Consider the following 16,077-nt stretch of genomic DNA (forward strand, 5'->3'; position numbering starts at 1 on the left):
TTCACAATAGTCAATAACATATCTTTATGTTCTCTGACTTCTGCTATCTGCTTTTCATTTTAGTTTCGGTCTCTTCAACCAAAAATAGTTATCTTGATATTTATTAAGTGCTTACTGTGTGCCAAGCAAAGTATTAAGTGCTGGGAGAGATTCAGGGCAACGTGGTAGAGCACAGTCCGTGTCTCACGACGCATTCACAGACTACATAGGAGGGGAAACAGGTGTCAAAACCTCATTTTACTATTGAGAAAACTGAGACGTAGAGAAATTAAGTCACTTTCCCATGGCTATGCATCCGACAAGTGGTAAAGTTGGGATTAGAACACAGAACCTCTGGCTCCCAGACCGGTGTTCATTCCAATAGTGCACCCTGCTTCTACACGGTTCAAAGCTTGGTGCTTCCAATAGAACAGAAGCTCCGTGTGGGCAGTGATCATATGTGTGAATACCGTGTCATCTTTAGGTACTCAATAAATAGAATTGATTTACTTAGTCCTATTCCTTCACCCCCAACATCAATGTCTCTAAATTGAAGTTTTCCCTAGCCCTGTGCAGGGAGTCGACATCATTCTTGAGGAAGAAGTACACGAGGGTGTGGAAGCACCGGTCAAGTGTGGTGATGGCGATGATGAGGAGATTCCCCGTCAGGGCCACCATGTAGACCAGGATGAACAGCGTGGCATGAATCAGCTGCAGCTCCCCGACCTCGGATATCATTCTCCACAAATGTTCAATGTCTTCACGGTGATGGGATTCCTCTTGCTGGGTGTGACATACAGCCATTCAGTGTCAAACCTGGAATGAGATCTTGGGGTCCTTTTCTTTATTTTGTCATGTCAATTTGAATGTTGGATTCAACCATGACTAATCAAATGTGCTAGGGTGCCTCTTCTCCCTACCACGATATGTCTCCAATATTCAGAGTTGAAATAGAAGGCTATTATTAATCATGGCAAAAATATGATGAGTCCTTTGAGGTTGTTCTAGGAAGGAGTCCCAGAGTGGGAACCATGTGGAACTGGGCAGATTTTTAGTTTGTGGGGGCCGGGACTACAGAGAGCCCACGATCCCGGCCTTCTGAGATTCCCGGACGGGCAGCCATCTCAGCGGAGCCCCGGGCCCATCTTCTCAGGGGGAATCCCCCAGAAAATAACCCGGCCGTCCTCTGAGGGGACAGCGCCGCCATCCGGAGAGCTGAGAGACGGAGGGAGGATCCTGACAGCTCTCACCCTTCTCTCACACCTTTCTGTCACCACCACCAGCGTCCAGGACCAACGCGATGGAATGAACCACTCTCTCAGCAGAGGTCGATGCTCCCCAGCCCAGGACAGACCCGGTGACTCAGGGGAGGAGCAGGGCAAAGGTGAGGGGCAGGGAAGGGAAATTTCAATGTAAGCCCAGGAAATAACGGGAACTTTCCTGTTCTTTCTTAATAATAATAATTGTGGTATTTGTTAAATGCTTACCATGTGGCAAACACCACACTCAGTGCTGGAGTACATATGATATAATCAGACAGGACACTGTCCCTGTCCCACATGGGGATCATCGTCTTAAACCCCATTTTACAGATGAAGTAACCGAGGAACAGAAAAGTTAAGTAACTTGCCCTACGTCTCCCATCAGGTAAGTGGCCGAGCCGGGATTAAGACCAAGATACCCTAGACTCCCAGGACCATCCTCTTTCCACTAGGTTGTGCTGCTCCTCCACTTATGTAGAATTATGTGACCACAATCCTTGCAGATGTTTGCAAAGGGACTAGACTTCTAGGAGTCAGGAATAGTTTCAGTGCCGTTCTGAATCAAGGCAGGTTGATTGGAGATGAACAATATGATTAGCATCTACCCACTCCAGTGTTTAGTACGGCATCTGGCACATAGTGAGGGTGAAAAATTACCATAAAACCCCCGAGATTCCCTCCAACCCAAAGATTTTCTCCTCTGCTGTGCACTTTTCTCTGGAATATTATTTTCATCCCTACCTTTTCTAAATGTCCTTAGGCAGTCAACGTCATTCCCAGAAAATGACCAATGTCACCGTGAAGACAGAATTCATGCTCCTGGGATTCCTGGAGATCCGGGAGCTTCAGCTGGTCCAAGCCAGTTCCTCCTGTTCTACCTGGCGGCCCCGATGGGGAATCTCCTCACTGACCGGAGCCTCCACACACACCCCTATGTACTTTCTCCTCAGGAACCTGTCCGTCCACGACCTCTGCTACGTCTCTGTCTCTTTTAGGCAAATCCATCCACAACTCGCTGACCGACCGTAGATCCATCTAGGATTCTCGTCATGCCCCCTGACGGGTCCCTTGGCCAAATGTTGTCCTGTCGGGAGGAGTGGAACAGTGGCATGGTGGCTTGAGACACAAAAGCCTCTCGGAGATTTAGTGTGATGCTTGTTCTAGACAGCTTTCACCTCAATCTACTGATCTACCTCTCCCGGCCGCTCCGCGAGGGACCCTCGGCCATTTTAGGCCTTGATGCGAGTAGTGGGAGAGTGGCGTGGTGGCTCGGGGCATACAGACGCCTGGGAGTAGGAGTGTGATGCTCGTTCTACACAGCATTCCTCTCTGCCTACAGAACTACCACTCTTGTAATGCCCCGCGGCAAGACCCCAGGCCATGTCTGGCCCTTTCGTGAGGAGAGTGAGCGTGGCATTCTGCCTCGCCCAAAAGACCAATGGATGTTGAATTGTGATTCTCTTTATAGTAGGCATTCACCCCCGCCTACCGAACTACCACTCCCGTCATGCCTCGCAGAGGGGCCCGACCTCATGTCTGGCTCTGTCGCGAGGAGAGGTAGCGTGGCATGGCAGCTCGGGACACAAAGAGTTCTGGGAGTTGTAGTGTGATGCCCTTTGTAGGCAGCGTGTTCACACTCTCCTACCGAACTTCCACTTCCTTCATGCCCTTTGGGGGAAAGGCGGCCAGTTTGTGGAGCGTGGAGTGCTCGAGAGGCCGATGTTCAGAGTGTTTTCTCATTCATAATGATGGTAATTATGTTATTTGCCAAGTAGCTGTTACCTCTCCCCGTGATGTGTCGCATTAAGAAAAGGGAGACCCCAACCTAGCTCCAAATCAGGCTTCTTTAATACCATTCCTTTCCGAAAGGGTTTACCACATAATCAAGTGTCATAGCACTGAGTGGCTCCACATGCTGTGTTCGCTCATTTTACCTGGGCCGGGTTATAACACATAACATTGTCCATGGAACTGGACAATGTAGATGGCAGGAGGGACAAAAGTCATATTATCCCAGTTGGAGGACGTCATAGGGGATGACGAAGTACAAAAGGACTAAACCAACAGCACTGTGTGAGGCGACAGAGGACAGCTCAGGCACCCACCCAAAGAATCTGGCCTTGTCACGGTGGGAGGGAGAGTGGGGTGGAGGATCAGGGCACAAAGACTTCTGAGAGTCGCAGTCTGATGCTCGATCTTGAAGGGCGTTCACCTCCATCTCCTGCACTACCAGACTTATTGTGCCCAGCGGCGGGCCCCGAGGCCATGGTCTAGAGAGCGGAAGGCACGGGCATCGGTTGTTTAGAACGTTTTCCCTTTGGAATTGATAGTTGTTATGGTATTTTTTAAGTTCTTGCTCCCACTCCCTGAAAGGTGTAACGCAGAGAACACAGAGACACCAAACTCGGTCCAAATCGGGCTCTTTTCATCTCATTCGCTCTCAGGTCAGTTTACCACACATCCAACCATCAAGGCACTCAGAGGACCCATGTACTGAAGGCCGACCCCTTCAATCTAGGGGGCTTTGTACACGTCATTTCATTGTGATGAGGCCGCTCCCCGCTGGTCCAGGCAGCTGCCCTTGGCCCTCCACAAGCTGCTCCCACAGGAGCGAACCCTCATTAGTACCACGCGCTCTTCATCGGATCCCCATTCATCGGATCCCCATTATGCCCAGCCCAGGTACTGACCCAGTCAATCAGACCCTGTCGGGAGGGTTCTGTGGAGGCTTGAGGCCCAAAGACTTGTAAGAGTCATAGTCTGATGCCCTCTCTGGACAGCAATCACCTCCACCTACCAAACTACCATTCCCGTCCTGCCACTCGGCCTGTCTTGTGGCCACTGGGGGCATCGCAGAAAGCGCCTGTAGCCGATATTCAGCCTGGAAATGGGCGACTTTGTGCAGCTCTGTGGCCACTCCAAGCCTTTCCCCTTAACCTCCAGCCCCCTAGCACTTCCGTCCATAACAGCAATTAATTTATTCCTACTGGCGTCTATCTCCCTCTGGAGACTGAAGCTTGTTGTGGCCAGGGAATGTGTCTGTTTTATTGTTGGGTTGTACTCCCGCAACAGCTGAGTACAGTGTTCTATGCACAGAACGCACTCCATCTACACCATTGATCGATCGAGCGATTTATTGAGTCAAACACAACACCAAAATTCAGACTTGTGAGACAGGACTAAAAGTGGTACGGTCTACAGTGATGCGAAAGAAAAGCAGCTGGACCTGGTGGAGAGAGCTCTAATTCTGGCTCTTGTCAAAGTCACACTGTGGGCGAGTCCCCTGTCTGTAATCGAATGATTGATTCATCTCTTTCGTTTCTTCTTAATCTATTTCTGTATATGAACATCTGTCTCCCCCTCTAGACTGGGAGCTTACTGTGGGCAGGAATTGTGTCTGTTTATTATTATAGTGTACTTTCCAAAGCTCTGAGGACAGTAAGTGCTCAATCAATGAGACTGAAAGAATGAAGGAATGAATGCATGAGTGAATGGAGAAATAAATGCATGAATTCTCAGGACCCTCCGGCTCTTCACAATGTCACCCTGTGGGCATGTCCCCTCTCTGTAAATGATTGATTGATTCATTTTTTCTTTCCTTCTTTACTTCTGTGTATTGACGTCTGTCTCCCCCTCTAGATTGTCAACTAACTCTGGGCAGGAGTTGTGTCCGTTTATTTTTATAGTGTACTCTCACAAGCTCTGAGGACCCTGGTACACGTGGACCCTGGCCCAAGGAACTAGACAATGTAGACGGAAGGACGGACAAAAATTATATTTTCCCAGTAGGAGGACGTCACAGAGGATGAAGAAGTACAAAACGACTGAAGAATCCGTGAGCGCCGTTGTAATACGACAGTGCTGCCACAAGAGGGCAGCTGCTCGGCCCAAGCCGGATCCTCTGGATTCCTAGAGCCCTGCTGCCATTGAAACCACCTCGCACCACCCTCGAGAAGCAGCGAAGCGAGATAACAAGGGCGCAGGGCTGGGATGTGGCATACGTGGGACCAAGTCCCGGTTTCTGCACTTTTGTGTTGTGTGACCTTGGCCAAGAAACTTTAGAATCTGTGTGCCTCAGTTGACACTCCTATAAACCTAAGGATTAACTCTGTGTTAACCCTCTTCCACAGGCTGCAATCCCCGATGTGGGAGGCAGGCTGTCTCTGCTCTGGTCGTATGGTCCCCACACCCGCGAATGGCCAAGAGTAATCGCTGAACCAACTGCACTTTGAGAAAGCAGAGGCGACGGAGGCCAGCCCAGGCACCCAAACAGCCAATCTGGCCGTGTGCAGTGGGAGAGGGCGTGGCGTGTCGGGTCGAGGCATGAAGACCTCTGGGAGTTGTAGTTTGATGCTCGCTCTTGACTGGAGTTCACCTCCGTCTCCTGTACTACCAATACCATCGGGCACCGCGACGGGGCCTGAAGCCATGAGCCAGAGCGAGGAAGGCGTGGGCGTCGGATATTTAGAACGTTTTATGATTGAGATTGACAGTAATTATGCTATTTTTATGTACTTGCTACCACTCCCTGTGAGGTGTAGCGCAGAGATCACAGAGACCCCCAGACTCGGTCAAAATCTTGCTCCTTTCATCCCATTCTCTCTCATAACTGTCTACCACACAACCAACAGTCAAGACGTTGAGCAACCCTATGTTCTGAAAGCCGGGCCCTTTAATCAGGAGGGGTTTTTACACATCCTTTCATTGGCGTGAACCTGCCCCCGCTGGCCTAGGTAGTTGAGCTTGGCCCTTCCCAAGATGCTCTCACGGGAGCGAACCCTAATTAGACTCCCGCACTCCCTGTCAGATCGCCATGGAGTGCAGCCAAGGCACAGAACCATTCAATCAGACCCTGTAGGGAGGTTCCTCTTGAGGACTGAGGCCCAAAGACCTCTGGAACTCATAGTCTGACGTTCTCTCTGGACAGCAATCTCCTCTGCCTACCGATTTACCATTTCCTTCGTGCCCCATGGCCTGCTTCGTATAGGCTGGGGGACTCGCATAAGGCATGGGAGCCGATATTCAGCCTGTCAAAGGGCCGCTTTGTGCAGTGCTGCGGCCTCACTTTGTCCCTCCCCTCTTTCATGACCATTCACTTCCCGTGCCTTCCAAGCTCCATAAAATGGCCACAGCTCTGCCGCGGGGCATTAGTGGAGTGTTAGTTCGATAGGCTGAGGATAACGCTGTCTAGAAAGAGCGTCACACTACAACTCCCAGACGTCTTTGCTCCATCAGCCGCCTAGCCACTCTCTCTCTCCTCGCGACAGGGTCTGATTGGCTTATGTCATTGACTGGGCTCGAAAACATAGGAACCCTACAGATAAGGCAGGGACTAATGAGTGTTCGTTCTTATGGGAGAATCTTCAGGACCGACAATTGAATCTGAATATCCCAGCTCCGAGCGGGCTTATTCAAATGCAAGGACGTGCTATAACCCCGAACACAGTATGTGGAGCTGCTTAATGCATTGACACTTGATGGTGTCTTTAACTCTCTCGGGAGGAAAAGGGATTAAAGGTTCGTGATTTTGAGCGAGTTTGGGTTCTCCGTGTTCCGTATGCCACACGTCAAGGGGAGCGGTAGGAGGTATTTAACAAACACCAAAATCGCTATCATTACGAAGGTAAAACGGCCATAACATCCTCATCCCACTACTTCCACGCTGCAAAAAGAGGCTGCGGGCCCGATCTCGGGGCATTACTTGAGTGGTAGTTCGGTCGGCATAGTTGAACGCTGTCGAGAACGAGCATCACACTACAACTCCCAGAAGTCTTTGTGCCCCGAGCTGCCGAGCCATTTTCCCTCCCTTTGCGATAGGGCCTGATTGGTTGTGTTGGTGACTAGGGTCAATTACATAGCTACCCTACGGATAGGGCAGGAACTAATGAGTGTTCGTCCTTGTGGGAGCATCTTCGTGAGAGGCAAGGTCATCTGCATAGGACAGCTTGGAGCTGGCTTATTCAAATGCAAGGATGTGTTATAACCCATCCCGTGTAAGAAGCCCGAACACAGTATTTGGAACCACTCAGTGCCTTGACGTTTGGTTGTGCTGTAACCTCTCCGGGGAGGGATTGCGGTTAAAGGAGTCTGATTTTGAGCGCGTCTGGGGTCTACTTGTTCTCTGCAGCACCTCCCGGAATGTGGTAACAGGTACTTAACAAATACTATAATTACGATCATTATTATAGGGAAAACGCTTTAAACATTCCCCTCTCGCTCTTTCCACGATCCCTAAATGGCCATAGCTCCCCGCGAAGCATGACAGGAGTGGCAGTTTAGTTGGCAGAGACGAACGCTCTCTAGAATGAGCATAACACTACAACCCCCAAAGATCTTTGTATTCCGAGCAGCCATGCCACTCTCCCTCTCCTCGTGACAGGGACAGACATGGCCATGGGCCCTACCCCTAGGCATGACAGGAGTGAGAGTTCGGTAGGCGGAGATGAATGCTGTGTAGAACGAACATCAGACTACAATTCCCAGAAGACTTTGTGCCCCAACCCTCCATGTTACTCTTCCTCTCCTTGTGACAGGGCCAGACAAGGATGCAGGTCCTACCATGAGGCATGACGGGAGTGGTAGTTTGGTAGGTTGAGGGGAACGTTGTATAGACTAAGCATTACACTGCAAGTCCCAGAGGGTTTTGTCCCATAAGCCGCCAAGCCTCTGTCCAACATTTCATGACAGGGACAGATATGCCTGCTGTCCCCGCCACGGGGCAGGATGGGATTGCTTGTTCTGTAGGCGGAGGTGAACGCTGTCTGAGCATCACACTACAACTCTCACAAGTCTTTGTCCTATCAGCCGTCTAGCCATTCTTCTGCACCACGCGACAGGGCCTGATCGGCTTGTTTTGGTGACTGGGTTTGACTACAAAGGAACCCCAAGGTTAGGGCGCGGTCTAATGAAGGTTCGCTTTTGTGGAATCACCTTTGGGAGAGGCAAGGCCATCTGCATTTGACAGCTCAGGGCGGGCCCATTCAAAAGTAAGCATATGTTATAAACAAGCTTGGGTAAGATCCCCGAACACAGTATGTGAGCCACTCAGTGCCTTGACACTTGAGTGTGTGATAAACTGTACTGGGATTCTCAGTGAGGTTGGGGTCTCGGTGATCTCCACACCTCATGGGGAGTAATAGCAGGTACCTAACAAATATCATAATTACTATCAATATAAATTGGAAAACGCCTTGAACATCGGCCTTCCGAGCTCCACAAAATTCCCGCGAATCCCCGCGCAGCATGCCTGGAGTAGTAGTTCGTTAGGCAGAGGTGAACGCTGTCTAGAAGGAGCATCATACTACAACTCCCAGATGTCTTTGTTCGCCGAGCCATCACACCACTCTCCCTCTCCTGGGGACAGGGTCTGACCTGGCAGAGGCTTTCCAGAGAGGCATGATGGGAGTGGTGATTTGGTAGACGGAGGTGAACCCTGATTCAAGCGAGCATCACACTACAACTCCCAGAAGTCTTTGTCCCAGCAGCCGCTTAGCCACTCTCCCTCTCCTCGTGACAGGGCCAGATCGTACCTTAGGCCCTTCCGCGAGGCATGAGGCGAGTGATAGATTGGTAGGCAGAGGATAACGCTGATAGAAAGACCATCAACTACAACTCTGAGAAGTCATTGTAATTCATTCATTCAATCGTATTTATTGAGAGCTTACTGTGTGTAGAGCACTGTACTAAGCGCATGGGGAGTACAATTTGGTAACATTTAGAGACAGTCCTTACCCAACAACGGGCTCACAGTCTAGAACGGGAGACAGACAGCAAAATAAAACAAGGAGACAGGTCTCGATACCATAAAAATAAATAGAATTATAGACATAGATATATATACATTAATAAAATAGAGTAATACAAATGTACGCATATGCACAGGTGCTATGGGGAGGGGAAAGGGAGGGAGTGGGGACAATGGGGAGGGGAAGAGGAACAGAGGATAAGGGGGGCTCAGTCTGGTAAGGAAGAGAGCTAGTTTGTCCCATCACCCGTAGCCACTCCCCAGCACAACGCGGCAGGGCCTGATTGACCTGTATCAGTGACTGAGTTTGACTACGTAGGACTATCTTCAGGAAACTTGGGGAAGACAGATTGATGAGGGAACTGAAGTACAGAGAAATGAAGTGACTTTCCCAAGGTCACACAGAAGACAAGTGGTGGAGTAGGGATTAGAACCCACGACCTTCTGACTCCCAGGCCCAGGCTCTTTCCACTAAGCCATGCTGCTTCGGCACAACCTGCTCTGTTCTTTAAACTCACTGCCTATTTCCGGGAGGACGCGGACCCCTGAAAGGTCAGTTTTGGGGTGGGAGCCCAGCCCAGCCTGCACACTCTGCTCCTCTGCAGTTAACCTCCTCAATAGGCCTCCTACTCACCTGTCCCGCCATCGACCCCTGGCCCACGTCCTACCTCTGGCCTGGAATGCTTTCCCTCCTCACATCCACCAAACTAGCTTTCTTCCCCCCTTCAAAGCCTTACTGAGAGCTAACCTCCTCCAGGAGGCATTCCCAGACTGAGCCCCCCTTTTCCTCTGCTCCTCCTCCCCTCCCCATCGCCCCTACTCTCTCCCTCTGCTCTACAACCTTCTCCGCCCCACAGCACTTGTGTATATTTGTACATTTTTATTACTCTATTTTATTAATAACGTGTATATATCTATAATTCTTTTTATCTATTTTGAGGGTATTGACACCTGTCTACATGTTTTCTTTGGTTGTCTGTCTCCCCCCTCTAGACTATAAGCCCGTTATTGTTTAGGGACTGTCTGTATCTGTTACCAAATTGTACTTTCCAAGTGTTTAGTACAGTGCTCTGCATACAGTAAGAGCTCAATAAATACGATTGAATGAATGAATGAATGATGTTGACTGGAGAAAAGTTCGGGAGAAGGGTTGAACTTTCCCCAGCAGACTGTGAACGAAGCTGTGTTTTGGATCATTTTTTTAAAAAAAAAGAACCCGGGTCTGGGAGTCCGAGGACCTGGGGTACAGATGTACAAGTGTAAATAAGTTCAGAAGTGTTATAATTGGCCAATGACTTTACATTTGCCCTAGAATGTGCTCCTTTTTTTTATCCCCTCTAATCTTGCCTCTCTTTAGTAGTAGGAGCTTGCAATCTTCTCAGTACAACAGAATTAGCAGACACATTCCTTGTCCAAAGTGAGCTGACAGTCTAGTAAAGCCGACTCCACCACTTGTCTGCTATGTGACCTTCGGCAAGTCATTAACTTCTCTGTGTCTCAGTTTCCTAATCTGTAAAATGGGAATTAAGACTGGAAGCCCTGTGTGGGACGGGGACTGTGTCCAACCTGATTACCTTGTACCTACCCCAGAGCTTAGAACAATAACTGGCACAAAGTAAGCGCTTAACAAATACCATAATAACAATAAAATCCCTACAACAGTGTAGTGGTAAGAACTTGCTATATGACCTTAGAAAACCAAAAAACAGTTTTACAAAAAATCGGAGCAGGAGAAAGAACAAAGATACTATAAGAAGCAGTGCAAGTACTGGTAATATTTACTGAGCACCCACTTGGTGTAGAATATTGTCCTAGGTGCTTGGGAAGAACAGAGAAAAGAAGAGAGCTAACACTCTTGTAAGGGAGATAAACAATGACATATTTACAACTAAGTGGTCAAAATAAATAACCTAATAAACAGATGTACAAGTGTAAAGAAGTTCAGAAGTGCTAGAATTGGCCAATGATTTTATCTTTGCCCTAGAGTTTGCTCCCTTTATTCACTTCCTCCCTCAGTCCCAAAGCATTTATGTACATATCCATAATTTATTTTATTTATAAGAATGCCTTTTTTCCACTGTAGATTGTAAACCCGTTGCAGGCAGGGAACGTATCTACCAACTCGTTATATCGACTTATTGTACACTCCGAATCCTTAAGTATAATGCTCTGCACACAGTAAATGCTCAATAAATACGACCGTTGATTGATCGATATTGAGAAGCGGTATGGGCTAGTGGATAGAACACGGCCCCAGGAGTGAGAAAGACCTGGGTCTAATCCCAGATGTCTGTTATGTGACCTCAAACAAGTCACTTCACTTCCCTGAGCTTCGGTTCCCTCATCTGTAAAATGGGGATTAAGACTGTGAGGCTCTCAGCACTTAGAACAGTGCTTGGCACGTAACTTAACAAATACAATTATTATTACTGTGAGACACAGACTGTCTCCAATCTGATTAGCTTGTACCTACCCCAGCGTTTATTAGAGTGCTTGGCAAAGAGTAAGAACTTAACAAGTACCATTTAAAAATATTACTTTGGCTTCTAGAAAATTAACTGAGAAACAGCTGAATAAATAATTGACTCAGTATGCATACTGTCCATCAGTGCCAAATATAGGAATGAATACATAAGCATCAAAGGAGGCTGTGAGGTCGAGTTGGAAATTGGGAAGGGATTTGGGAAGACTTGCCGGAGGAGGTGAGACATCAATTAATCAATGATGTTTATTCAGCGATTACCATGTGCACAGCACCTTACTCAACGGATGAGAGAGTCCAATACAGCAGAATTAACAGGCACACTTCCGGACATACCCGGGGGGAAATGTGCTCATGCTGAAATTTCCAGAACCAAATGGAAAATTCCCCTTAAGATTCTGGCTGTTCTCTTCCTGAAGCTCCTCTAGGGGGGAATTAGGTATAAAGGGAGAGAGAAAGGGGACCGGGTAGGATGAGATCTTCAGAAAGAACAATCACTGGTCTTGTTCTAGAAACAAATTCCAGGTTGGCATCATTCCTTTCTGCTGCCTTTATTAATAACAATAATAAGAAGAATAAGAAGATTATTTGTTAAGTGTTTACTATATGTCAGGCACTGAACTAAGTTCTGGGGTAGATACAAGATAATTGGGTTGGACGCAGTCCCTGTCCTACATAAGGCTCACAGTCTTAATCTCCATTTTACAAATGTGGTAACCGAGGAACAGATAAGTTACATGCCTCGCTAGAGGAAACACAGCAGACAAGTGACAGAGCTGGAGTTTGAACCTAGGTCCTTCTGATTCCCAGGTTCATCATCTACCCATTAGGCAATGCTGCTTCCCTAAGTACTGAGGAGAGCATAATAGAACAATAGAACAGACAAAACAGGTGAGTATATCAGAGTACATATGTGTCAGGCTGAAGGCTGTCCTCTCCTGAGTGCATAGTACTGTGCTCTTCACACAGTAAGTGCTCAAAACATACCTCTGATTGATTGTTTGAATGAATGTACAGTTAAATGTACATATCTATGTAAATGCTGAGGGTGGATGAAGGTCATAGGTGCTAAGAGTGGCTATCATTTTGATTTGATCAGCATGATTATAAATTAATCGGTGAACGTTTCCTGGAAGAGGTGGGAATTTAGGAAAAGTTTGAAGCTGGAAAGAACTGTGGTCTAGACTACTTTAAGGGGAAGGGAATTCTGGGCCAGGAGGTCTGCAGGAGTAAGGATTCGGTGGGAAGAGAAACAAGAGCGAGATACAGTTGGAAGGTGACCTCGGGGTTAGGAAAGAATGAGAACTGAGAAGTATATAGCCTATAGGAACGATCAATTGATCAATCATTCAATCGAAGCAACGTGGCCTAGTGGAAAGAGACTTGGTCCTGGGAATCAGAGGACCTGGGTTCTAATCCTGGCTCTGCCAGTGACCTGCTCTGTGACCTTGGACGAGTCAAGATTTGCCTCAGGTTCTCATTTGCAAATGGGAATTAAGACGGTGAGCCCCACGTGGGACATGGACTGTGTCCACTCTGATTAGCTTGTGTCTAACCCAACACTTAATACAGTGCTTGGGGCATAGTAAGCACTTTAAAAATACCCTACATATAAAAAAGAAAATAACCTTTGTGAGGGAAAAATGAAGAAGGGTGTTTTTTCTCCCCTCCTTCAAACCTTTATGAAAATTCCACCTCCTCCAAGAGGCCACCCCTGACTAGGCCCTCATTTCCTATTCTCCCACTCCCTTCTGCATCGCCCTTGCACTTGGATTAGCTCCCTTTATTCACTCCTCTCTCATCCCGACAACACTTATGTTCATCTCGTTGTGGGCAGGAAATGTGTCTATTAATAGTTATATCGTACTCTCCCAAATGCTTAATAAAGAGCTTTACACAGTAAGCGCTCAATAAATACAGAAGAATGAATCAATGAATATCCATTATGTATTTATAATAATAATGATTAACAATTATGATATTTGTTAAGCGCTGTGCCAAGCTCTAAGCCCTGGAATAGATGCAAGGTAAGCAGGTTGTCCCACGTGGGCCTCACAGTCTTTATCCCCATTTTACAAATGAGGCAACTGAGGCCCAGAGAAGTTAAGTGGCTTGCCCAAGGTCAAACAGCAGGCAGGTTGAGGAGCTGGGATTAGAACCCATGTCCTCTGACTCCCAAATGCGGGATTATGCCACTTAGCCACCCTGCTTAATGTCTGTCTCCCCCTCTAAACTGGAAGCTCTGAGTCGATAGGTAATGTATCTACCAACTCTTGTGTTGTACTCTCCCAAATGCTTAGAACAGTGCTCTGCACAGAATAAGTGCTTGATTAATGTGACTGATTGATCGAATGACTTTTAGCCTAGCCTGGAAACGGTCAAAGAGTCAATTGATAACTTTATCTGGGACTGTGAGGAGAGATGGACCAGCTTCCCAAGGCCAATTAAGGAGGAAATGGGCTAAGAAAGAAAACAGGAGAGATTTGGATAAAATCGTGATTGCGTTATTTTTTAAGCCCTTATTATATGTCAAGCACTGTATTAAGTGCCTAGTGGATATAACACAGGTCTGGGAGTCAGAAGGATCCAGACTCCAATCCAACTTTTCTGCTGTGTGACCCTGGACAAGTCACTTTACTTCTCTGTGCCTCAAGTTACCTGATCTGAAAAATGGAGATTAAAACTGTGAGCTCCATGTGGGACAGGGACTGTGTCCAACCTGATAACCTTGTATCTACACCAGTGTTTAGCACAGTGCCTGACACATGCTAAGCACTTATGAATGGGTAGTTGCAAGTTACTATTATTCATTCATTCATTCATTCAATCGTATTTATTGAGTGCTTACTATATGCAGAACATTGTACTAAGCGATTGAGAAGTGCAATTCAGCAATAAAGAGAGAAAAGTCCTTCCCACACCGGGTTTACAGTCTAGAAGGGGGGAGACAGACATCAAAACAAGTTTTGTTAAGCACTTACTATGTGCTACTCACTGTACTAAGCACTGGGGTAGATACAAGATTACCAGATGCCACATGGGACATACAGTCTAAGGAGGAGGAGGAACGGGTGGGGAATCCCCATTTCATAGATGAGGAAGCTGAGACCCAGAAAAGTGAAGTGACTTGCTTAAGGTCACTCAGCAGGCAAGTGGTAGACTGTGAGCCCATTGTTGGGTCAGGATTGTCTCTGTTGCCGAATTGAACTTTCCAAGCGCTTAATATAGTGCTCTGCACACAGTAAGCGCTCAATAACTACGAGTGAATGAATGAATGAATGAATGAACCCAGGTCCTCTGACTTCCAGCCCCAGACCTGTCCCTGTCCGCTGTTATTTTCTTTTCCTTATAGTATTTGTCAAGGATTTACCGTGTGCCAGACACTGTACTAAGCTCTGGGGTAGGTTCAAGCTAATAAGACTGAACACAGTCTCAGTCTCCATTTTACAGATGAGGAAACCGAAGCCCAGAGAAGTGAAGCGACTCGCCCAAAGTCACCCAGCAGACAATCGGAATTAGCACTCAGGTCCATCCTGCCCACGGTCAGATCGAGTTAACTGCCCGCGGATGGGAGAGAGAAACAGGACCAGTGTGACCGGCTTCCTCCTGATGGGACTGCTGGACCGGCCGGAGGTGCGATTCGCGGCCTTCGATGCCATCTACTCGGCCACGCTCCTGGCCAACGGTGCCCTCCTCTTCGCCCTCCGCTCCAACCACCGTCTCCACGTGCCCATGTCCTTCCTCATCACCAAATTGTCGTTGCTGGACGTCTCCCTCCCCATGGCTTTCGTGCCCAAGGTACTGTGGAGCCTCTGTACCGGAAACCGGCGATCTCATTGGCCGGATGCGCCCTTCAGCTCTATTTCCTGGTGGCTCCGGCGGGGATGGACGTCTTGCTCCTGGCGGCCACGGCCTCTGACCGTCACATGGCCGTCCTCCACCCTCTCCGATTCGTTGTTCTCATGGATGAGAGGGTGTGCGTCACGCTGGCGGCCGGGGCCTGGCCGGCCCGCTTCCTCAACTCACCTCTGCATGTGTCCTTCACATTCACGCTGACCTTCACGCCTCTCCAACCGCATGGACCAGTACTACTGAGTCGTCCCTGTTTAGTTCTGTCCGTGGGTGAGATTGGCGCCTTCTCCTTCATTTTAGGCTCCTACATCCTCGTTGCGGCCGTCATCTTGAAGAGCCGCTGGGCCGAGGGGAAGCGCCAGGTTTGGTCCACCTGCTCCTCCTAACTGCTGGCCGTCGGCCTCTTCTATGGCTCCGCCATCTTCACCTACATCCGGCCATCTTCCGGTCACTCTTCCAGAAGGGACGGGCTCGTGGGCATGCTTTATGGCATCCTCAACCCCCTCATCCACAGCCAGAGGAACGAAGAGGTCAGGGGGGCCCTCCGTAAGTTGCTGAGGCAGAAGGTAGGCCCGCTGGGATCTCTTCAGCACCCATAGGAGCACTATGGACTGGACTCCCCCGAGAGCCGGTGCGCTGGACTGACCACTTGGTAAAATGCAATAGGAGACTCATCCCCTGTCCACAGGGAGCTTACACTCCTCGGAAGCAGCGTGGCTTAGTGGAAAGCTCACGGAGCTGGGCGTCAGAGGACTTCA

At 48.4% G+C, this 16,077-nt stretch overlaps 1 protein-coding gene across 1 annotated transcript; it reads left to right on the forward strand.

Annotated features, from left to right (window-relative positions):
* The first annotated feature begins 15,034 nt into the window (after positions 1 to 15,034).
* Positions 15,035 to 15,705, forward strand: LOC119939031 (olfactory receptor 5B21-like). Its single transcript, XM_038758808.1, has 2 exons — positions 15,035 to 15,265; positions 15,325 to 15,705. Exons 1-2 carry the CDS (start codon positions 15,035 to 15,037, stop codon positions 15,703 to 15,705), a joined length of 612 nt encoding a protein of 203 aa, XP_038614736.1.
* The last annotated feature ends 372 nt before the right edge of the window (positions 15,706 to 16,077 follow it).

This window comes from Tachyglossus aculeatus, chromosome 17 (assembly GCF_015852505.1).
Source record: "Tachyglossus aculeatus isolate mTacAcu1 chromosome 17, mTacAcu1.pri, whole genome shotgun sequence".
Lineage (NCBI taxonomy): Eukaryota > Metazoa > Chordata > Mammalia > Monotremata > Tachyglossidae > Tachyglossus > Tachyglossus aculeatus.